Genomic DNA, 25,145 nt, shown 5'->3' with positions numbered 1-25,145 from the left:
AACTTTCGTCCTTTCAACCCCAAGGATGTCAAGGGGTTGGGCACAACCTGGCCCTTAAACCCCTTGCTCCTGGACATCGGGTGAGCTTTAGAGTCAATGAGCAGGCTCAGAGTCAAGTTTCTTTGGGCTACTTTTGGGGTCATGGGAAAGGTGAAGATGCTCGAACAAAAGGACAGCAATGAAGACAATGGAAGGAAAATTTCTACTACTTCGGGTGACTCAACAGCCACCAGTGGATACAGAGGTGTCGCTAAAGCCCCTGGGGTGCTAGACGGGTCTTTAGTAGGTGAAAAAATAGGGGCAAAGTTTTCATCATATCCATCACTATAATAACTTGTACTTTAAAGGCTTAACTATCATGAAAACGAAGGTAAATATTAAATGTGAAATAAGACAGCTTGTATATCAGGATCACAATGTAAAATGTTAGTGGTAACACATCACATTTTAGTGATACCTAAAAATGTTTTTCTCTGAAAGCTACCAACAATTTACTTAAAAAAATCCCACCACCACCCACACGTTATATACATGCTGAGAAATTCCAGGAAAACAGCACAACCTGGCTTTGAGCTTCCTTTGGAGGAGAAATCACTGGAGGCTTATCAAGTGTCTGTAATATTAGCTTTATTTACCAATATTTAGGTTTGAGTATCCAATGGTGTGGGCAGCATACGCCATGAGCTGTATCAGCTAAGTGGGTGTTCTAAACATGTTAGCTGGCAGTAATTCCTCTTGGCTTCCATTCCAGTTTCTCTCAGATGGAACTCTCTCTCTCTCTCTCTCTCTCACACACACACACACAGAGAGAATCTGCCAGCCCACATACTGTCTTCACTTTGCACACAGTCACTCACAAAGGGAGGAGGAACCATCTTACATTTTGGCTACTTGAGGGTCTTGCAGCCCCTAAAGGAGGCTTCCATTCAAGGAGCTTCTTGGTCTAATATATTAATTTTTTTGTCTATTCCAGGCAAACTGTCTAAGCATTGCCTCAAAATCTGGCTCTACTGCCATACTCAATCACATATTCAAATCCCAATCTCTCTCTATATGTGCACTTACCATTCATTCCTCCACCCAGCACAACAACATTAGTAGTGTATTGTTATTTTTGACAGCGTTGGTATATTTTCGGAGAACTGACATTAATGATGTTTAATGCTGCTTTGAGAATTTCCCATAAATGAATCTTGATTTTAGGTTACCCCTAAAGAAGAGTCGTAATCCTTAAACATGGTTATTTTTATTAATAAACTTGAATGCATTTTTATTCCACATTCCAATTAAAGGAATTTACAAGGTGGCTTTAGCTATCTTAACTTATCGGTGAGACTTTTTACAAAATTTATCTCTATGTCAGGAAAACATACCTCACATTTCTCTGTGCCAGGATACTTTTAGGACCTAGAGGCACATGCCTCTAGGTCTATTTTTTTTCCAAAGATGGTAACCATATCATTTTCTAATAAGTAACTGAGAAAGAAAGGGGTAGAGCATAAAACAGGTGCAGTGCCCTAGTGGTTAGCAACTGGACCCACTTACACTTCTACAAGTGACATGCATCGGATGTCATGCATAGGACGTGCATAGCATTGGGCTCTGCATCTCTTCCTTCATGATTAAAAAAGTAGATTTTTAAACATCTGCCCAAAAATCTCCATTTCCCAATATTCAAATGTGTAAAGAGATGATGTGGTGCTTTAAACCAGACTTTAATTGCCCAGCAGGTCCCAGGCAGTTAAGGATATACACACTCCCAATACACACATGTTCTGGCACTTCCTCTTGTGCACGAGTGAGTTTTCTAAATCACATGGGGAGGTTAGTTTAAAAAGTAGTATTAGTAGCATGCATAGAGGGGTGGTTCAGATGAAGTGCCTATATCCACAGTTAAGTATACTGGCACCAAAAGGAGGATGCTGGACATGTGCAGGCCCATATTTAATCATGTGGAACCACCCAGGAGACTGAAGTATCATCTGAACTGGTCCAATGAACTTTTTGCAAATAGTTGTTCGGGCAAGGAAATGAATTTTGTTTTGAGAATAAGGCTGTCAATCGAGATAAAGTAAAACAACTCTGGCTTCATAAGGCAAAGACTGTAGTCTCGATACTAGCCAGGTTCAGATGCAATGCTAAAACACAGATTAGCACTACACCAGCAAACCTAAGGAAGCTGCAGGTTGTGCACTTCCCCTCCTCATTTGGGAGTGAAAGCTCTTACGAATCTTCAGAAGAAACCACAGTTCCACATTCCATCCCCTCTTTTTGAGTACCGGTTCCAATCTTCATTATACAAACCTCAGTCTCTTGAGATAAGCATGGTTTGATATTCTAATTTGTTTTTAGTTAGTTAACAAACCACAGTTCACCCAAGTTCTTCCTAACATGGTTGCTACAAAGTTGTGGTTGTTCTAAAGGTAATGCAATAGCTTTCACTTTGCCGGTGTAAGACGAGGAACGAAAAGAGGAGAGTGCACAAGCTTGCAGCATTCTTAAACTCATTCCTGTAGCATGAAACCATGAGTTAGTATTAAATCTGAATCAAGGCACTGCATTTTCCCCTTACCAAGTAGTAAGTAATAGGACAAATGGAGCAGAGTAATAAAAGAACAGAAGTGGATGGCAGCAGGTCTACACAAATTGGTAGTTATATAAAGACAGTGTCATTTGTGTCTCATTTCTGGCATGCATTCTGTTTTTTCATTTTAATATAATGCAATCATGTCTCTGTGGTCTAGATTTTATTTTTTCCAAACAGCTGAAAGGCATCCAATTGATTTCTTTATTTTTCAATGTAATTCTAACAAAGCCAGTGCTAAAAACTAGTTTATTGAGGAAAAATTAGTGAAATTAGCAGAAATAAGCTCCTTTGTGCAATTTCTTTTGTATTTTTTCATTATCAAACTGTAACAATTCAGTGGACAAATCTTCCTCATTGTTAGTATTGTAAGTATGAACACAAATCTCCAAAAGCCTTATTCATTATATATTTTAGTATAATACAGCAAAAATTTCCGTTTATATGAATATTATTTGCATACCAACCTAAGTGACTAATTTTGTAAAGCTATACAGCAAATGGATGCATATGATGAAAAAGGGAATTGATTTATAAAATGTACACTGAATTCAATAATAAAGTAAAACAGTTATAATGCGTTCATTGTTCTTTGGAAGCATAACATTTGAAGACGTTTTCATTGTTTGGAAATTAATAAACCCTGAGTTATGCTATCATCACCCTAGCAATTTTTGTAAGTGTGCAAATTTTAAATGTGTAAACTTTCTTTATTTGCTATCTAAATTATTTGTTTGTTACATTTACACTGATGTAGCCCTTTCCATTATTTACAAAGCACCCCACATTTCTATGCAGTGTACAACAATTAAACACAATATAGTCTCTGCTTACAAACTTAGGAAAGAATTGCACAGTCAACTATATTTTTTAACAGCATGATCAGAACCTGTGTGTTTATATTTGTTCATGTCAGTAGTCTCATGGGACCCCAATCAGCATTGGAGGAAAGAGGGGCTTTAACAATTTGTGCTGATATAGCAGCAGGTCAGGGGAAATACATATTGGGACTATTTGCCCCAAAAGGAAAGTGCCAAAAGGAGCTTTTCTTCTCTAGCAAATAGTAGCTGGAGCAGGAATGGGAAGAATCTGTATTAGGACCATGCATAGCCCTTTTCCCAGTAGCCCTGACCGATGCCCCAAGTGGCTATCTACATTAATTAAAACAAAATCCGAAGGTCCCAACCATGCAGTATGCGTATGGTCACATTTGGCCTCAAGTTACCCCGTGCATTTTCTGCTCCTGCCTGAGAGGTCAATTCTGCTTACTTCAAGAGACAGAACTAGGAGAGGGGTGAGGCAGAAGAAGCTGTGATTGCTTGGTATTTTCCTTCCTGGCTTTTAGCGATAGACAAGTTCTCCAGATTGCAATGAGATAACAATAATTAACTGAAAGTGGCCAAAATCACATTGGAGACTTCACCTTCCTGGCTGAAGGTTGCTGTAGTAAGAGTAATGTTTCACCCAACTAAATGGCCACTGCCATCTTCCTTATCACACCAACAGAATGGCAATGTCCCACAGCATGGCTGCAGCCAAGGTTTCCACACAATGTTGTAGAAAGAGAGCTGCTGCGGGACAGGCGTGAGAGTACTCCGATGCTCCTCCACAGCCTCATCTATTCTCTTTAGGACTGCATGGAACAGTGGCTCTGTGTCCGGTGACAGAGGCACAGCCTCTGATGGATCTCTTGACAGATCGAACAGCAAAGGAGGCTCGTGATGTGTTACACCTTCTCCAGAACACGGGCAAATTCCTTTTCCGTAACAGGCCCCTGCATCTTTGGGGTGGAATACTGGTGTCACATAATGTGCCTTCCATATTGCACCACCTGGTGAAGTAATTGTGAAGGTATGAAATATGACAACATTATCTGGAGATCTGTTGCCTCTAAAACTTCAAATAAAGTTCCTTGCCACTGTAAAGAAATTCATATAAACAGCTTTCTAAAAGACTAGACAACCTATATGAAACATACCATCACGCTGCCTCTTATTAATTTGTTCTATAATCAACTATCCATAGTACGTGGAATAGCATCAGCACATTTCCCTGATCCTGAAGCCACCAGAGACTGTGGATATAAAAGTCACATGTGGTACTCTATGACTGTTCTTTTCACAAGTTGTTGTGTTATATACCTTTGTCTTGAAGTTGTAAACACAGGTCCAGCCTATTTATACACAAATTTTTTATACACAGATTTGACTCAACATGAATGGCCCCTGCAAAAGAGAAGGAATGTGCCGATCCCTGGAGAAGGGGAAAATGCACCCCTTTAAAATCAGTTTAAAAAACTGAACAGTCCTTTAACAATAGCCTCCTTAATGAGAGAGAGGGCAGCTGGCTGACAATCCATCAATCCTACTCTCTCTAGAGGACCCTTCCATTCCCTCTGAAAAACTGAAAGAAAGGTGATCACTTTGCATTGGTGAAGGGAGGGACTGAGTGAAGCCCCTGCTTGGAGGACGACTGATTGATAGATTGTCTTCTTAATGACTCTTATCTTACATTACAAAGGTCAGCAAGGCTGTTTTTAAATCACCAGAGCAAAGTAACTTTGTTTTTTAAATTGATTTGCTATAGTGCGTTTTTTGCTTGGAAAGGAACCCACTCGAATAATTTGTCTCAACCTGTAGATCTATGTTATGATGCCTCTTAAGCCAATAGAAAGCACCATTATAGCAGCTTTTGCACCAGACTGACAGATGGCTGAGAATAGATATATTTAGCAAGACTGGCCTTTACATATTAAGGCCTTTACATAGTTAGGCTTTCCCTATTTAAAAAAAAAAAAAAATGGAAATGTTTACCCTAAAGAGAATTTTTCATACTTACTGTCTTTCTGATGCCACCGTACTGCATGCAAGTATGATCCACAGTAATGAAACATGAATTCATGTTCTGAGTGCTTGACTTTTTGTCGTAATAAAGGGAACAGATTCTTTCCATCAATTATTCTACAGCAATGGAGAAAATAGAAATAATCAAACTGGGGAATCTCAAAAAGTTGCAGTCTATCAACTGTTTTTCTCCTCCCCTGGAAAAGACATTTTCTGGAGTCTTTGAAATGATTGTGGTGAAGCTTTCAAGAGAACAGGCCCACATGTTACCAATTTATGGGCAGTTACATCCTGAAAATATTACTTTTCCAATCATTTTTCAGCATGTAATTAAAGATGCACATCAGCCCCTATCATGTGAAATACAATGAGTGTATTTGTATAATAATTATGCCCCCATGCATTTTTTTATTGGGATTTATATCCCAATATTTGATTTATATTTGTCTTAATACAGACAAATTTCATTATATGTTACACACACATGCTACGTGAGCGATTCTTAGGCTACAACAGAATACTCAGTCCTAAACAACAAAACATTGGCACAGGTTAAAAAATGGTCTGTACATGGAAGGAGCTGTATGGCTTTTTAGCGGTGATATCATTTGGTAAATACACAATTACATTCCAGCCAAACCACCTGATCATAATTGACCACTAACAGCCCAATCCTGAGCTGCCCAGTATGTAGGGCTGCAGTAGCGCCAAAATGACTGCCACGGAATCCTAAGTGCCCTGGGCAGCTGCTCGCGGTTCCTTGGGGGAAGGGGACATTCATCCCGAGTAAGGGAAGTAGCCTCGGAATGGGGTTACTCAATTCTGCAGTGGCTCTTTAGTGGGTGCAGAATCAGAGTCCTGTGTCAGGCAGTGTGGCCTGACATGGGGCTCTGGATCCAATGCAGCTTAGTCCCGCTCCACTCCTTCACCATGCCATGCTTTCCCCCACCCTCCACCCGCCCCAGAATGCCTTCTCCCTGTCTCCCCCTGCCCCGTCTTACCTCTCCACTGCCTGGCACTTCACACAGAGTGCCAGGCGGCAGTCCGTGTGCCCAGCGCCAGATCTGGTCCAGTGTAGGCTCATGATGGGCCCACATATGGCGTGTTTGCGACAATGCATGCTGGTGGTGAGCTGGTGTGCAAGGATCTGGACTGGGCCCTTAGTGGGCTGGGAATGCTGTTTTCTCATGCAAAATATTACAGTAACTATGCTGGCAATTTGCAATTTCCCTACAACAGAACTGTCACTTGGAAGATATCTGAATCCTACACAGTAATGGAGTAAAAAGAGAGTACTATGGATAAAAATGCAAAATAAGAAAATTCCAGAAAGTGCTACTGCATGCTTGATTACAGAAAGTACTCTGGCTACCCAAGCCCATTGCTTGTTACCATTTATATATTGCAACACAAATCCAGTGTAAATCAAAACACACAAAGCTGTGTTTCTAATATGCTGCATACAATAACAGTAATATTGTATTGATACAATAGCAGCTATGTTGATATACCTGTCTTTTGGCACAGTCCCTCCAGCCAGGTGGGCCACCGTGGGATAAATATCCATAAGACTTGTTGGTTCGTCAACAACAGTGTTGGCAGGGAGAATTCCAGGCCACCTAAATATGCCTGGCACACGGATTCCTCCTTCCCATCCTCCCATGCCTTTGCCCCCTGCATTAGAAATACAAGAGAATGAGCATAAACGACACATGTTTATTAAACAGACTTGTGGTTCCACCTAGAATTGCAGATGGGTGAGAGCATCCCACCGTTTCTCCCCTAGGCTCAGTTTCATGAATACAGTTGACAGGTCAAACAGTTATAAGAGCAAGGAAAGAAAAGTCCCATTCCTATCCTTTCTCAGAACTTCATTTGAAACCGCCCCACAACCAGAAAAAGAAAAAAAAAATCACAGCCTGAACCCTTTTGAAGGGCTGTAATGAAGAAGCAGAAGGGTGGAATGAAGATATGAAAACCTAAAAAAATATGTCAGGGAGAGGAAATGGAACTTCACAATGAATTCATTCTAAAGAGTCTTTAGCATTTTTTGCCATTTTAAACAATAAAAAGAACTGGCACATATTAAAATACTGAGCACTTTCATTTTAGAGGAAAATGTATTCAAGATTATTATTTATTGAAAATATTTGTACTCCTCCATTCACAAAATAGCTTCAAGGCACCTGTGTACATACAGAATGCATTCAACTGTTGTTTTTCAAGTTGCTATAGGCTTTATGCACACAGAAATGGGAGAAATCTTAACTTCTTTAAACGTTAGCAAGGCATATACCAAGGTCTTGTCATTTTCTTTTGATTACAGTTCATACTACCATTAGCCAATAGTGCCTGAAATCAATGAGAACTTGCAATTCCAAAAAACCTGCCTTCACTAGGTTTTTAGATTACAGCGCACCCAAACTCTCATACATACAGATTAAGAAGAGAATCTACGAGCCACTCCAAGTATTAAGAATCAGCAGTGCATATAAATTTGCAGGGTACTCTGTAATATGTAAGAGCAATAAATATAATTGAGAGTTTGGTTCAATAAAGGCAACAAGGAGTATTTTGGCACCTTCTCTCTTAACTCCGACAATTCATTCAGCAGTTCCCTGAGGCATGTACCCATAAAGGCACTCAGTAAAAGATACGCAGGGCTCTCACATATTAAGCACATAAGAACAGCCCCACTGGATCAGGCCATAGGCCCATCTAGTCCAGCTTCCTGTATCTCACAGCGGCCCACCAAATGCCCCAGGGAGCACACCAGATAACAAGAGACCTCATCCTGGTGCCCTCCCTTGCATCTGGCCTTCTGACATAGCCCATTTCTAAAATCAGGAGGTTGCGCATACACCTCATGGCTTGTACCCCGTAATGGATTTTTCCTCTAGAAACTTGTCCAATCCCCTTTTAAAGGTGTCCAGGCCGGATGCCGTCACCACATCCTGTGGCAAGGAGTTCCACAGACCAACCACACGCTGAGTAAAGAAATATTTTCTCTTGTATTATGGGGTACCATCACTTTGGAAAGTCATGCCAAACTTTCTCCTGACCTGGAACACAAGAACAGATGCCAAAATTCTAGCTAGGCAAAACGATGTTAACTACACAACTTAATCATGCTCCTTACCTTTATATATGCCATTCCAGCCACCTAGCTGGACTGTACCTTCCTGAGCTTCTAGCTGTCCTCCATGATCTGAGGCAAAATAGATTAATGTGTTGTTTCTCAAAGCTTCTTTGTCAATAGTATCTAGAATCTGACCTACAATTTGTATAAAAATTTGAAGATTTATTATGAAGGATATACATTTAATGGTATACAGTAAATATGATTGAATTAGTGGTCCTATTATCGAATTTATATCCCAACTTTTCTCTAAGGAAGTAGATTGTTTTATCTCTTTCATCCTCACAACACTCCTGAGGTTTGAGTTGAGTGACCTGGACTTGCCTGAGGCAATTCACAGCCTGGTCTGATGGGCATGCTGTGATACCTGAACATGTGTTGCAGTGGCACAGCATGTCACAAATGGCGACATGCCAGTTTGCACAGTTGGGCTGCTGCTGCAAGTGGCGAGTGATCATGGCATGCCAGCGGCCTTCCCACGAGCCCTGGTGTTGGTAATTCAGTGCACAGGGCAGGTGGGGCAGGATGGGGTGGGGTTGGGGGCAGGGAGCAGGATGAGGTCTCTTGTTATCTGGTGTGCTCTCTGGGGCATTTGGTGGGCTGCTGTGAGATACAGGAAGCTGGACTAGATGGGCCTATGGCCTGATCCAGTGGGGCTGTTCTTATGTTCTTATGAGGAAGGTGGGTCAAAGCCAGGAAGGGGGTGTTAATGGCAGCAGCAGTGCCATTGATATCCTAACCCCCTTCCTGGCCTTGATCTGCTTCCTGAGTTCACTTGAGCTTGCACCAGAAAATAAATGTGCAAGTCTGAGCAGATTCAATCAGGCAGTGGGAGCTTACTCCCAGCAAGGGAACAAATGTTCCCTTACATGGAGGGTACCTCTGGGACTGCCTCCCACAGGATGCAGTGCATACAGTAGTGGCATAGTACATCAGTGGGGGAGGGGGTTGATAGGCTGGGGCTGTCAGTGAGCTGCTGTAGCACACTGGCTAAGAAACCAAGGTGCAAATTCAGACTTCCTTATCTTGCATCTCACTGTGGCTATGAATGAAGTCAACTCACCTACCAACCAGTCCATTTCTTCTACGTTGTCTCCATATATACCATGTCTGCTCTTCCCAAGAAATTTTTCTGTGGTGAACAGGGGGGTGTGAACGTGCAAGAAAGAAACAAAAAGGAGGAACGGCCCGTGCTTCTTCCTTCAAAGAAATACATGGAATGAATGCATTTGGTAAACTTCAGTGTTTTGCATGTTGGTATTTCATGGCATGCATTAATTACCTCTGAATAAATGACACTGCTTCCTGTAATATGAGAGAGGCTGTTCTTTCCAGCTTCATTGGTTGTTCAGTAATGCTGTAGTTGCGCATCAGGATACAATTCCAGAGTTTCACAAAACCATAACTGGAGAACCAGGAAGCAAAAAACAGGAGTCCAAAGAAAGCAAAGCAAGTGGCCGCTCTCCACGAAACAGAGATCAGCCCAGTGATTTTTCCGGCGAGAACTGTGAGCACAGCAACAGCAATGAACTGAGTGTAAAACCACAGCTTAGCCTGCAAAGCGGCATCCAGCTCTGGTGGCTTGTGGTCCTGGCAGTTGTTGAGAAGAGTGAAAGGCATGCCATAAAAATAATCAAAGCCATGATTTAAAGGATGGTGGCAGTGATCATTGAGAGAGTCACAGTTCACACCTTGATGCCACTTCCCTGCAAATGAAAGCAGAAAACAAACTATTACTTAGGCTTAGGCTTTTTAAATGTCTTGGAGAAATGGGGAGGGGGAAAGCAGGGGCACAATTCCATGGGAGTGCTTTCCATGCAAGCACCATGACATGACTGGAACAGAACCAACCAACCACACTCTTGGGTAGATTCTTTTCATTGTAACCATGCTAGCACAGGAGATGTTCTCAGTGCCCTATAATCCTTCAAGCAGTAATTCCAATCCCTGCATTATTGGGTCACTTCTGCATGACATAGATCTCAGTGGAAGCTAAGCAGGGTCAGGCCTGGTTAGTATTTGGATGGGAGACCACCTGGGAATATCGGGTGCTGTAGGCTTATACCATGGTCTTTCGAGACTGAAGGTTGCCAACCATGATGATAGTTGACCACATTACCTTCTGTAGACATAGGATTGCTACTGAAAGCTACATCTGTTGATCCAGTTGAAACCTGGAGCCCTGCAGTTCACAGATCTGTCTTGGAGTGGAAGGACTACTCATTGATATGGGACACAAGATGGGAGATTCTTGGCTAAATTGTCTTAAGGTTGTAGAGGTGATATAATAAACAGCCCTTATTAAACTCTTGAGAGTTACCATGCACTATAAATCCAAAGCTACACTGTATTTCTATGTGGACTTACTTGTAATACCTGCCACTGAATTTAGTGGATCCAGCTGCATGTCAGTTACTCTGGGCTATTTTAATTTCACCGATTTGTATTTTATATTATCATTTTAGAAAACTGTTACATGTTACCTGAAATGTTGCCATGGAAAAAAGTGCGACCAGGTAAAGCTTTATGCAGTATACTGAAGTACATAACAGTTCTGCAAATTCTTCTGGGGGAAACATAAAAATCCACCCTAGTAAAAAATTCTAACTAAGGGCCAAATCTTATCCAATTTTCCAGTACCAGTGCAGCTGTGCCAATGGGAAGTGCACTGCATCCTGTGTTCGGGAAGCAGTCTTGGAGGCCTCCTCAAGGAATGGGAACATTTGTTTCCTTACCTCGGGGCTGCATTGTAGCTGCACCACTGCTGAAAAGTTGGATGGGACTGGGCCCCTAGATGATAATGAGGAGGAGCTGTTGCTTTCCAAGACAAATCAGTTGATGGATTCATATTATTAGTTTCCTCCCTAATGAGTAAGTGACCTTTGCAGGCTCTTAGCTGGTTATCCAGTGAAACTAGATTAAAAACTAAGAATTGATTCTGCTTTCACAATCTTTTGGAGAATATTAAAAACAACAACAACATAAAACACATCTAGCCCACTCTACTTATAGTACTGGAGTCTACCACTAAGTAGAACATTCTCCATCTGTCTCTCTTCTTTAAACAAAAATAAATAAATAATAAAAATTGTCATTTTTCATGCTTTATGTGTATTTTTCATAAGAAGCACTGTGCGATGTATGTAGATTGAATACTACAACAAACCTTCACATCCTGGACAAGTAGAATAGCCAGAGTTTTAATGAATGCTTTTGGCCTGTTGCTCTTTCACCAATTCTATACCATCTCAGTGTGATTTTCTTTGTCAATTTCTTGCCTAATGCTTAGGTGTGGGTTCACAGAGCAGCCTAGTAGGAACCCTAAGATTCATTCCACATGTGCAACATCAGCGTCAATCAGGTACCAAAGAACATACATCATTACATCCAACATGCAGAGACCCCATCCATCCATGTGATCCATTCACTCCTGTTTCTGTGGAAGACATATACAGTTAGGGTGTGAAGATGCATACCTGAACAATAGGTATAAATGTGGTTTAGTTGTTCTTGACTGATATATTTTTGAAAATGCTGAGTACAAACTCACTGTGTGCTTGCAAGTTTCAGATAATTTTATCTACTAGTTAGAAACAGTGCTGAACAGTGGAAATAGTGAAAAACTTTTCATGTCTAGAAAAAAAACTAGAATGAAGCTTTGGGAGGTGTCTACAGTGGTGAATAGAAAGTTTCCATTCCTGCATGAGAGCATTTTGTGGAAGAAATTCCTTCATTTGTGATGCATGTTAGAACAGTGATTTTCAACATTTTTTCGTCTCTCAGCATACTGACAAGGTACTAAAATTCTCAAGGCACACTATGCTTTTGACAATTTTTGACAATTGACAAGGCACACCATGCTGCTGGTGTGGAGCTCACATTCCCCAATGGCTCTATTAATAGATGACCCTCTCCCAAACTCCTACGGCATGTCTGCAGACCATTTACGGCACACCAGTGTGCCATGGCACAGTGGTTGAAAATGGCTGTGTTAGAGGGTCTGTGTGACTTGCATCTGTGTGAGTTGTCCAGCTATATTAAAACAGTAGGCTTCATAGTCAGGTAGGCTTCATAGTCAGGCCTTATCCTCCTCATGTTCATAACTGTATGTGAACAAGAAGCTGGCAAGCCACCACACTTATAGACAACAGAACAATGCCGGCCTATTCCTTTGCTGTAGTTAAGTGAAACTATCAGCCCAATTCTAGCCAACTTTTCAGCTTTGATGCAGCTGCAATGCAGCCTTGAGGTTCAGGGAACAAACATTTCCTTACCTTAAGGAGGCCTCCATGACTACCCTCCCCCTGCTGTCGCAGCAGGATGCGGTGCACACCCCATTGGCATAGCTGCATTTGCATTGGAAAGTTAGTTAGGATTGTGCTGTAAGTCTATTACGAGGCTTCAACTAGGACCATAGAGGTTATGGGTTTGCAACAAGGTAGAACTATGGACCAGAAGCAGTTATGTTGACAGATATTACATTTGGGGGAGGGGGGAGTCCTAGAGATGGTATAGATATAAACTTCCAGATATCAGCAAAGATATGAAAATTGCTTACTAATAGCATAGTTGGGACATGTGTTCTAAAGCAATCTATGTGCTTGGGGCCAAAATCTTTAAAGGTATAAAAACCCATGTCTACGAGTACAATAGAACTGAATATTATCTACACACAAGGTCACTAATAAGGGAGGGGGGAAAAGGTCAAGATCCAAGATGCCAAAACATATTCTAAAACACATTACTGTGACTTTTCCAGTCATGACCTGGCATTTAGATCGGAATAGGAATCTAGTTATAGCCTACTTTTAAAATGAGTAGTAGTTCCAATTCTCCTTTATTTTACTTTTGCTTCCAAAAGTCATTTTCAAGTCATTAATGCTGCCCTGTATATTTGCTAAAGTTTACAACTGACTCATATGCTCACTACTGTACATACTTAGGGCGCAATCTAATCCCTTATGTCAGTGCTTTCCAGCACTGACATAAGGGCAATGCAGCTCCAAAGTAAGGGAACAAACACTCCCTTACTTTGAGGAGGCCTCCGTGAGTGACACCCAACTGCAGGATGCAGCACACGTCCCACTGGCACCGCTATGCCAGTGCTGGAAAGCACTGACATGAGGGCTTAGGACTGCATCCTTAGTTACTGACTAATCTCTGATACTGTGCCAGCCCACAGGTCATGTTAATTTTCCTGCTTCGTTCTCATTTTAAGGACACGTGCTTGAATTCATCAGGACTAACATCCTTTTACCAAGAATTGCTGCATCATGGTGACAAAGAAAAAAAAATTCTGGGGGAAAAAAACAGAGGTTCCAATGGGTGCAGGATACCATTTAATGATAAATAAATCTATTGCAATCCTAACACATTTTGAGCCAACTAGTATTTCTTTAGGGAATGAAAACAATGACAGAGATAAGGTTCTCACAGAAGCTCTGCCCTTCGGCAGAACCATTTCACGCAATGCAAAATTCTTCTCATCAGAAAATCTCTTGCATCCACAGAGTGTAGGCTTTTCTTTTAGGGCTTACAGTGCTGTCAGGTCCTGCTGACAAATGAGGTGCCATCTTATCCTTCAGTTCAGGCAGCAAAATGCCTTGGGCTGGTCTTGAATGCATCCCCTTTTTTGGTTCAGAGTGTCAAAGAACAGTAGTACTCATGTACATAAGAAGCACCCTGTCTGCTATATCCAAGAGCCTGTAATCGGTATTCCAGCCATTTTCAACCACTGCTGTGTGGCAAATGGGTAGGTATGTTTGGGGGAGGGTCATTTATTAGTAGGGCCATTGGGGGATGTGAGTCCCCCACCAACAGCATGGTATGCCTTGTCAATTGTCAAAAAACTGATGATGTGCCTTGACAATTTTAGTACTTTGACAGTGTGCCGTGAGATGAAAAAGGTTGAAAATCACTGCTGTATTAATACCTTATTTTTTTTAAGGTGGGAACATAGTAAATAAGAGATTGTATTTAAGAACAAGTAATGATTCCTTTCCAATTGAATGTCTCCATTCTCAAATAAAAGTAGGATTAGGTATAAAGGCATCCAGACCACAGGGAGCAACTTCCAAGCAAAGTGGAACATGGGTACCTCTCATTTTAGAAAATAAGCACAGGGCCTACTAGACCAGAGCTTTGAAGGTCTCAAAGATGCCTCCATTTTGCAGGACTGATGTGCTAGGTAAAGAAATACCATTGCACTTGGCAACTACTATTTATGCTCTCACCTATACACACCACAGCCACCCGGCCACAAGTCGACCCCACAGATAAGTCAAGGGCAGGTTTTGAGCCAGCAATCATCAAATTTTCTATGACCCTCGGATAAGTCAGGGGTTAAACTTAGGGGGGGTGTCTGACTATAGTTTTGTCTGATTTTACCCGAGGCCACATCCTGAAAAATAACCTACCAGTAATTGTTACCTAAGAACTGACTGGTTGGCAACCTTCAGTCTCGAAAGACTATGGTATAAGCCTACAGCACCCAGTATTCCCAGGTGGTCTCCCATCCAAGTACTAACCAGCCTGACGCTGCTTAGCTTCCGAGATCAGACGAGATCGGGCATGTGCTTATTAAAAACATAGTAAAAGATCATAAGATACATTTTTATTCTTTCTAAATTCTGGTCTTCACCACCTTTTTGTAAACACTATCAGAGTAAGTGCACTGTAAACAACATACCAGTAAAATGGTGGTTCCCAACCTGGGATTCATGTACTCCCAGGGACACTCAACAGGACTTTTAGGGGTACTTGAAAAAGAAAGGAATAATGGCAGAAAAAGGCAGGTCATGCTCCAGAATGCCTTGCAAGGCAGGAATGCCAAGACAGGACCAGCAAGGCAGGAAGGGAGGTAGCTAGTTGGCTGTGAAAGCCCTACCAATAGCTAGTTTTTGGTCATCAATTCATGTATGAACCAGTGATTGAAAACCAGCACAGTAAAAAAGCTGAAACATAATATGGAAAGTGATCGATCACCCAGAATTTCTCAGCACACTTCTGGTGCAAAACAGTGCAAAGGCAGAGTCTTCTGTTCTTCAAACAGATGAAAAGAGAAAATATGTGATGAATACATGAAGTCTGAGCTTTCATATTGAGGAGATGAGGGCTTGTCTTACTAATCACAAACGTTTTGCTAATAGGAAGGGTACAATTTATGGAAATGGGCTGCCAAGGGATATGCCAGTGAAAAAGGTTGAACCATGAATCAAATCCACCTTTAAGGTGCCTGGTGTGTTAAGCCAGAAGCTCTACATACAACATACGACCCATAACACATAACTGAGAGTGTGCAGTTCAATTCACAGCAGAGAGATGAGATATTTGCAACCCTTTTTACTCAGAAGCAGACCCACTGCTTTTCATGGGTGTTATTCTTAAATAATGGTGCACTGAATTGTAGCCTGGGACTTTGTTTCAAAAGGAAAGGAGGATCCCATTCTGGTGCTGAAAAAAACAAACCTGCTTTGCAAGCATTTGCAAAGCAGAACCAGGCTGCAGCAGAATAAAAGGTTAAGTTTGGCTGGAATTTCCCAGTTGCTGTAGAAACAAATGATCTCTGCAGTGCCTGCCTGCTGCTTGAGAAAGGAAACTTTTCAGAGTTGAAAGGCTCTGCCTTCTGATTGACCCGGAGATAAGGAGAAGTGATAATTGGAGCTTGATTACTTGGCAAAAATTTTATGTACTATAGGCGAATATCTAGGGTAGATTCTACATCTGAAACCTAACACACATCTGAACAAAAGGAAGGTCTGTGATAAGGAAGTCAAAGGGTTTTTACATACCTATAAGTCCTGTTGCATAACCCTGCTGGTGCAACAGTTTGGCAAATGTTGTTTCATTGACAGGAAGTCCTCCTGAACCAGCATTCCACTGCAGAGCCCGATACCCACCACTTGAAGCCATGCCTGCAATGACAAGGGTAAAATCCCACACATTCATTTTTTATGAACTTGTGTTGCTTTTCCTAGGGCTCAAACTTCCCAATACATCAATATGATGGGCAGAGCGATCCATGCCTCCAATTAAGCTTGCACACATCCCCTGTGCCAGCTTCCAAGTGTTGGAAATGTACCATAAGACACATCGGCAATGACTCAGGAGTCACAGAGGCTGGCAAAGGGGGCACACACAGGCTCCCAAAAGCCAGATCCAGCACTGGAGAGTTTGCGCCAGCCAAGACAGACTGGCACAGGGGGATAGGAGAGGGTGGTGGGAGGGCATTACAGAGGTGGGGAGGAGACATTTTTGGGTGGGGGACAGTGGTCCAGGAGGTGGATTGTGCCTGGGAGGGAGGTTTGGTCAGAGCAGAGCGCATGACAAATTCTAACCCCCACTCCCAGCCCAATCAGCCTTATATGGGCTGCTAAGATTTGCTTCTGGAAAGATGGAGTATAAATGTTATTAATAAATAAAAACAAAGACATAAATACAAAGTGAATAACATGAACCTTATTAATGGTAAAGCAGCAAAATCTCACCCAATTTTTCCTCACAGCTCAAACCCATCCTTTCCTCCACCACCAATGCAACAGCACCAAAATGGTGACCTCTTCATTCTATTGTTCTCTTACCTGGAACAGACCTCTACAACTGCTCCCCAGCACATGATACAGTGGTCAACATTTTGGCACTGCTGCATTGGCGGGGGGGGGGGGGAATTGGGAATAAGTCTCCATTGCACAGGGGTTTTACTCAAACCTGCTAGCTAAATAGCTTGTGCAAGTCTGTATGGACCTGTGCTGTTGGATCCATCAAGAAAGGGGATAGGATATCAGCGGTGCCTGCACTGCTGATACTGCCTTCTTTCCAGGCCTGACTTGAAATTGAAAGTTACTGTTGTTACAGGTTTAAGTTCTTACACTTCAGAATTTATCATTACACCTCTAATGAAGACTGGCAATATTGTTTCTCTACCACAAGAAAATACATAATTTTAACATTGTACTATATGTACAATGGGGACTGGGGATAAGAATAGGCCCTCAGTTTGGCTGTACTTGTCGTAAGAGGCGACTGAACAGCCACCGGGTAGATGGGACTCGTCAGCCTGGGAAGGCAGCTCATCTGAGAGAAGAAAAACTCTGATCCCAAACCTCCACTGCCTTGTGACTACATCCAATTATGGAAAAGGCTTCAGGAGTCAACCTCGAGGCAAAATCCGGAGCCGGAGTCCCTGAGGCAGTTCATGGCTGAACACAGTCACGTTCTGGCAACTCCTGTGACGCCACTGGAACCAACCGTACTGGCTTCTGCCTTTCCACTGGACCATTTCAGCAACGTGGAGAGGGGGGATTTGCTGCATGGGTAACAGTCTATCCTCCATACCTACTTTACCCAGGCTTCGCGCACTGGAGAGGACACTCTGTTCCAGAACCACCATTCAGAGCGTGACACCATAGTCTTCTGAGACTGAAGGATGCCAACAACAACTATATGTTATTTCGTTCATACTCAATCAGCTGTTTATTTGTCTGTACTTGGCAAATGTGCCCAACCTGATCGGATGGGATATCTGCCGGTCAAGAAAGCTGCTCTGCTTGGAGTACAAAGAGAGGCTGCAGCAATGTGCTGAGTGAGTCTCACACCCTCCTTTGCTAGTTGGTCAATATTAGGGGTCCTAAAATGAAAAACAAATGAAGTAACTCTCAGTCTTAACTACAGGAAAGCATCTTATATGAAAAAAGTCAGAATAGTAAGTATTCCAGTGCTAACATACTAGTTGATTTTGCTCACAATAATTCACTGGCAATAACTAGTAAGAATTTACTTACTCTTTTATGCATGGATCAAAAAGAATATATAGATTTGATAACTAAGGCAAACTGACATTTGCAACACAATAGCTCTGTTGACTGACCATTTAGGTTTGCATTTTCAAATGTGCCCACAGGTCTGCTCCAGTCATTTTGGAGAACAAGAGGTGTCTTTTTTCTCTGTTCTTTATCCACCTGTAGCTTTTTGTTGGACCAGAAAGTAGGTCTACCTACAAATCTCTCTCTGACCAGCTGTTTTGAAAACTATTATCCTAGTTTTATATTGTGGCGGCATTTAGCTCACTTTACACACCATGATAATAACCTAAGAGCAGCTTACCTGAGAGTGTTGTTACCATAGCAGCCTACATCTCCAATCCCGAGATCATCCGCTAACATCAGAACTATGTTAGGTTTCAAGTCCAGAGCTGCACTTTTCTCACAGTCATTGAACAATATAAAGGCCAGCAGAGTAGCGATGTAGATCCTGAAACCAAATTTAACAACAACAACAAAAAAATGAACCGCATATAAAAGGAGCAACAGAGAAAAAAGGCCCGGAAGGTAAGGTGGCAACTTTAGTTCTGCCATTGTATTTTGAACAGCATCAGAAGGACCATGCACAAAAGAAAACACAATCTGACATAGAAGATTAGAACATGTGCATACTGTGGACTTCCTTAACCCATTTCTGCCCAACATTGCATATAAACAACAAAGATCAAATGTGTGCACCTCTGGGTTGGGCATATCTATTTAGAAAAATAATATAAAAAGAGAGCTTCCAACATTCCAGCACATTTTAGAATGACCTGAGAAGGATGAGATTACATAGATAGAAGCAGTCTTTAATGGTTGAGTTACCAGGAATAGTGAACAGACTTAGGCCCTGTTCAGAAGTTGTTTCCCACACATTCCTGGACACATGGAGATTGATCACAGGGAGAACATGTCAATAAACCCTACGTCTGCTGTCGAAAGCTCACAAAGCCCCCCACCCCCCACATGAATAGCAATTGCCTGCCATAAGAAAAGCTCAACATGGGAAAACAGCTTCCCTGTAATTGTCACCCTGTAATCTTGAAAAATGTAAGGGCAAAAATGAAGAATGTCCAGTAAGTATAAGACAAAGTGTAGATCGATACAGTTCAGAACATTGTCTACACTATATGGACCTTCTCCTAATCTCAGTGACCACAGCAGGCCTGGGTTCATTCCAGGTCAGCCAGAAACCAACAGAGTTTGGCTCAGAAATTAATATCCTGAGAGTATTAACCACCATCAGTGGTTAATTTGCTTTTACTTATCAGTGGTTAAAGTTAATTTTAAATTTACTAGCTGTGTAAATTAAAAAAAAAATCCCACCAAACCTTAAAGAATGCATGCTTTGAAGCAGATAGAAAGAAATGAGGCATAAATCTAACTGTGAAGGTGTTGGCTATCTTGAAGGGATGACGACTACGACAACAGTGTTGAATTCCTTTTCCTGCTAGGGAATCTGAGACATTATGGAGGAATAGACTTCTCCTCAGAGACTGTGATCAGGGGGTGCATACTTTGCCCTACTTGCTCTGTGGTTAAAGGGAAACCTCTCCTTCTCAGCTGGGTGGAAGCCAATTAAAGGAGTTGAAGCGTGCGAGGAGGACTCCTGTACCACATGCCCACCACCTGATACCTAATGCTGCTGGGCTCTGGCATGCTTATTGGGCAGCAGCAGATATTCCTTCAGTGGCAGTGCCATTTTAGAATTCCCCCCCCCCCCGCACTGCTGCTGTGGTCTAGTAAGTTTAGTCCAATGCAGGGGAACTTACTGGGCAAGTCCTTTTTCAGCACTGCTATAAGTGCTGGTGCCTTTTAGAATATGGCAGTAGACCTTGATAGTAGGGGAGGGAGGCTTTTCCTAGAAGAGTTTTTGTTGCAGCACAGATACATAGGAAAAGCTAGAAGTAGATCTTACAGTTTTTGTTTCACCAGCTCACCTGCAGTAGAACTTTTCTATTATCACCCATCTGTACCTGTTCACCTGGGCAGGGGGGTGGTGAAATGTCCCTTCTCATGCGGAAGGGGATTAATTTCTTTAATTTGATTAATTCATTTCTTTAATAATTTTTTCTTACTAATTTGTCATCCAAATTGGCAGTGGATTGCAGTATTTTCTCCTACCCCAGGCTGGTGATGGTGAAGAAAGGTGTGTTCAGTAGGTTTCATGCTTTAAAAATTAGTCACTTGTGTTTTATAAAGTGGCCCAAGTGTAGTCTGGTGTCTTCATTGGGGGGTGCGAGGGTAAATAGGATGCCAGATGTAGGGGAGTGGCAGCAAGATGCAAGAGTCTTGTGTGCTCCCTAAGGCATCTGGTAGCTGCTGTGAGATAGCAGCTGTGGTGAGAAGCTGGATTTGGCGGGCCCTGGGCCTGATCCAGCAGGGCTCTTCCTATGTTCTTATGAAGACTGGTGCCTAGTTCCCCAAAAGGTGTATGCTCCAGTGTAGCACCTCATCACTTGTAAACTGGTTGACCCAAAACAAAGTTGGATGCTACAGGTTGCAAGTGCAGAACCAACAACAGCTTCTTCATACATTGCTTGAAAACGGATCCATTGCTACTTAGTTGCATGATGGGTAATGGGACCACAGCAGGAAGTGATATGTGCGTTCGGGATTTGTCAATGACACTGGGTAGTTGCGCTCCAAGGACATATCTATGCTACAGTCATACAGCAATTTTATACTTGTTTAATCATTACGGCTTCCTCTAAAAACTCAGGATTGGAATTTGATGAGGGGTGCTGTGAATTACCTGTTAAGGATCCCTAGGCCACCACACAGTACCCTGGAGACAGAGAATGTCTATTACACTTGTTTAAAGCTGTATCTTGATACTCACCAACTTATGACAGTACTAAACTAGAGGAAATGTACTTCTTGCCTCATCATCCAAATACCAAAGTTGGGAGTAAATAAAAACATGTAAATGTAGTGTAATTACCCCCCCCCCCCATTGATGCACTTTCAAACTCAGCTTAAATACCTGACACACAGTTATGGAGAGATTAAGCTTTACTGTATGTAAAATGAAGAGTAAAACTTAAACCTGCTCAGTTTCTCAATGTCAATAGGCCACTTTTTCTGGCCCAATGCTACCGAAAGCATTAGCAACCCAAATCTCACTGTTCCACTTTTTCTTTCTTTTTAGAACCAGAAAACTGAGACGGCTACATAACTCAGTTTTTCCCGTAAATGATATAGTTAAAAAAATCATTTGTAACTTTCTTTTTTTAAAAGATAGAACAAACTGCACATTGCCTTGGTCTGCCCACATGCTCATTTGTGCAGCCTTTGTTTTGATCTCCTGACAACAAAGTCTGGTAGCACAGTGGTTCCTAAACTTTTTAGTACCAGGACCACTTTTAAAAATGACACTCTATCAGGACCCACTTAGGTTTACAAGACTTTTAAAAATCTAGAAAGAAATAATATTTTTACTTATTTTGCACATAATAATAACCAGAAAAAAGATACTCCAACATTCACCTTCCTGTATTTATACATGCTTGAAAACTGTAGGAGCTCTTTGCAGGGCAATTCTGATTTTTGAAAACCTCAGGGCTTGACGCAATTGATCCTTCCATCCCCTGTGTTTTCATTGGAGGCTCTGCTCAGCTGCTATGGGACCCACCCAAAATCATGTCCGGACCAACAGTTTGGGAAGCACTGCGTGTAGCACTTTGGAGATAGTTGTGGTGCTGCAAGTGTCCTGGTTTTTCCTGCAAGAGTCTCTCACTTAAACCTCTGGAACCACCCCTCTGGAAGTTATTAGGAGCCAGTGAGCCAGCAGCCACTTCAAAGATTTTGTTTAGTGTTGTTTTCTGAATCATGGAGGAGAGTTAAAAACAAAATGCATTCTGACTCCCATTTCTTTCCCCCTGTACCCATTAAGTGCATTCTTAAACCCAGTTCTGCCCAGCCCACTGGTGTACACAACTGATCCCTGTTGCGCATATGCAACGTTGGGCAGAAATGGCTTTAAAGAACAGCCAGGTCACACTTTGGGCACAATCCTAACCAGGTCTTCTCAGAAGTAAGTTCCATTTTGTTCAATGGGGCTTACTCTCAGGAAAGTGTGGTTAGGATTGCAGCCTGAGATCCAGACACCTGGCTGAAGAGGACTGCAGGCAGGCATTCATTTGCAAGCAGCAGCAAACCAGCGAAGCACACACCTTTTCCCCAGGGGTAACAACATCCCCTCCAGGCGCTGCCCCTGCGCTTGGCTGCAAGGCTGACACCAAACCTCCATCATGGGAAAGCCCCGATCGATGCGGAAGCAGAGAACACGCTGCCTGGGTTTGCATAAGCCTACAGCTGCAAAGCCAATGGAAGTGCGCCCAGTGAAAAGTCTCCTCTGCAAGGGAAGGAGGGGAAATTCCGAGCGGCAGAAAAAGCGTAGAACAGGTGCTTCTGGCCATGCCAGGGGCACTGAGTTGGCTGCAAGTGCCTTGGCATCCAGTGGGCCTTTCTGGAGCCAACGTGTATATACACTCAGGGTGCACATGCATTCCGAAAAGCAAAACACCATCTGGCCCCAGTGCATTTTTCTCCCAGAGGACGGAGCCTTTGGAAAATCCGGCTACTGGACACTGACTGTAGTGTCCCAGCAGTTCCCAGCTGTCCAAGCAAGAAAGCAACAGGGCAAAACTTCCAGGCTTTGTGGGAAATGGAGAATTATGTGACACAAGAGCCTTCTGTCCTGTCTAGTACACTTCCTGCTCCTGAATGCTTCCAGGCACTTGCTGTGAAAGTCTGGGGTAGGAGTTCTGCACAGGCTTTCAGCATGGCCAAGTTTCTCCTTTTGTCTCACCCATGAAACTCTATGCTAGATGATGTTCCTTGTGTTTAATATATGCTTTAGTGCAGTGATTTTCAACCTTTTTCATCTCATGGCACACTGGCAAGGTACTAAAATGGTCAAGGCACACCAGCATTTTTTGGGCAATTGACAAGGCACACTGTGCAGTCAATGGGGGGGGGGCTTATATCCCCCAATGGTCCTATTGATAAATGACCTTCTCCCAAATTCCTGTGGCACACCTGGGGACCATTTGCGGCACACCAGTGTGCCATGGCACAGTGGTTGAAAATGGTTGCTTTAGTGGAAACAAAAATGGCTATTGGCAACACCCAAGCCTGCTGCAATCCAGTTTCAGGGAGACTGGAATAGAGGATCTGATATATTACAGAGATAATGGTTTCAAACAGCTCCCTCACTGATTTTGGTCCTTAGATCTCTTCCCTCCCCACTACAAGTCCCTCATAAACATGGTATATTTCTCAGCATGTTGCACTACTAAGGGTGCAATCCTGCCCTTCACTTGGGCGGGTGCAAGTCCCTTGCCATAAATGTGCCATAAAGCACATTTGCACCTCCTTGGGAGTAAGCTGGGCTGGTGCATGGAATTGTGCCAGCCTGCGAAGGCTGACACCAGTCTCTGTACTGGTTTCCTTGGCAAGCCTTGCGTTGGACCAGCTTATGCTGGATCCCAACCCCTGTTCCCAGGGAGTTCAGAGCGGCTTCAAGTCACTCCACTCTCCTCTGACTTGTGCCACCTCAGGAAGTGGCGCAAGTCCAAGGAGACCCATAGGGGCAAAGGTGCCTTACCCAGAGGTAAGGGGAAAAGTTTCCCCTTGCCTCTGGCTGAGCCGCTTTGGGCCCCTGTTCTGCCCTGGATATAGTGCAAGCCTCTTGGCTTGCCTGTTCCAGCACAGGGGAGGATTGCGCCCCGAGAAGCTTTTCATGATTAAACATACAACATTATTAATGTGAAAACTGCAGAGTGGATAGCTTTTATTTATCTAGGAAGTCTGTTCTACAGGGAGGGCAGGTGGCAGGTGTTCCCAGGGATGAGTGGGATGAGGGAGGAGTGTGATCCAGCACTTATGCTGGATCCTAGCCCTGTTTCCAGGTGGCCCAGGGCAGTCCTCGACTGCTTGGATTTGCAGCACCGATTTCGATGGCGCAGATCCAGGTAGCTGCATTGGGGCTGTTGCAGCTTTCCCCGGGGTAAGGGGAAAAGTTTCCCCTTGCCTTAGGCTGAGCCTCAGACAGCTGGAAACTTGAGCTGGATACAGCACAGGCCACTGGCCTGCCTGTTCCAGCACAAGTTACAATTGTGTTGCCCATCTTTAATGTACCATATGACTTGTTTTCATTGAACATGTTTCTTCATATTTCAAAATGCAGGTGAATTTTGTAGTCCAAAATGGTTTTGGTTTCTTTTGTTTTTGTTTTTTTTTTCTTTAGGGGAGCCTCCACAAATCTTCTTTCATAAAGGCTGGTGAAACATGAATGAAATGAATGAGAGAATGGTGACTGCTGACAGCAAGGCACAGAAGTCCTTGATTCTGCACAGTAGCGTCTGCATGTAGTGCTTTGCATGTCTACAAAGCAAGCAGCTCTGAATACTCACCAAGGATGGCTGAAGTGGAAGAAGGACAGAAGGAGCAAGGTGCCTGGATAAGAACCCACCTGAAACTTAATCCCCCCCCCCATTTTTTTTTTTAAAGAAGGGAGCGCAAATGAATATCTTAAAATAGTAGGATGGTAATTGGAGGGGATGGTAGATTGAGAAACAAAGTAGAAGAGCAAAATGAGTGTCAAACCTCTGCTCCTAAAGTGTGTCAAGAAGTTGAAAGACCCTGAATCCGAACTATGCTGGAGGACAATCAATAATGAACTGTGAGCAAAGGGGAGGCAGGAGGGAGGCATTCCAGGGCTGGGGGAGGGTGGGCGGTGGGTGGGCAGAGGGAGGTCCCAGGGGCGGCCAGGC

The 25,145-nt window shown here is 42.8% G+C and overlaps 2 protein-coding genes across 2 annotated transcripts in view; one reads left to right on the top strand and one right to left on the bottom strand.

Moving 5' to 3' along the window:
- The window catches only part of GYG2 (glycogenin 2), a 74,015-nt gene extending 49,327 nt beyond the window's left edge, over positions 1-24,688 (top strand). The window contains exon 11 of the mRNA XM_066622639.1: positions 24,620-24,688. Within this exon, the coding sequence (XP_066478736.1) occupies positions 24,620-24,664 (45 nt within the window). The 3' untranslated portion in view covers positions 24,665-24,688. The remainder of the gene's footprint in view (positions 1-24,619) is intronic.
- Positions 727-22,610, bottom strand: LOC136646072 (arylsulfatase D-like). The gene is made up of 10 exons (XM_066622633.1): positions 22,542-22,610; positions 18,668-18,814; positions 18,070-18,191; positions 16,357-16,479; positions 9,849-10,272; positions 9,630-9,766; positions 8,567-8,701; positions 6,939-7,101; positions 5,423-5,544; positions 727-4,415 (listed from the first exon to the last, which is right to left on the bottom strand). The coding sequence occupies exons 1-10, from the start codon at positions 22,562-22,564 to the stop codon at positions 4,045-4,047; spliced, it is 1,767 nt and encodes a 588-aa protein (XP_066478730.1). The 5' UTR covers positions 22,565-22,610; the 3' UTR covers positions 727-4,044.
- Positions 24,689-25,145: the final 457 nt, after the last annotated feature.

This window comes from Tiliqua scincoides, chromosome 3 (genome assembly GCF_035046505.1).
Source record: "Tiliqua scincoides isolate rTilSci1 chromosome 3, rTilSci1.hap2, whole genome shotgun sequence".
Classification (NCBI taxonomy): Eukaryota; Metazoa; Chordata; class Lepidosauria; order Squamata; family Scincidae; genus Tiliqua; species Tiliqua scincoides.
Note: the sequence above shows the minus strand (reverse complement) of the source record. Positions and strands in the feature narration are given on the sequence as shown.

Bases quoted from the DNA above. Each gene is read 5' to 3' on its own strand.
- LOC136646072 (XM_066622633.1), bottom strand. From the start codon at position 22,564: ATGTTGTTACCCCTGGGGAAAAG. The intron at 18,815-22,541 runs GTGTGTGCTTCG...ATTTGGTTTCAG, and splicing joins TTGTTACCCCTGGGGAAAAG to GATCTACATCGCTACTCTGC. The intron at 4,416-5,422 runs GTAAGTATGAAA...TTACTTCACCAG, and splicing joins ACGGTGGCATCAGAAAGACA to GTGGTGCAATATGGAAGGCA.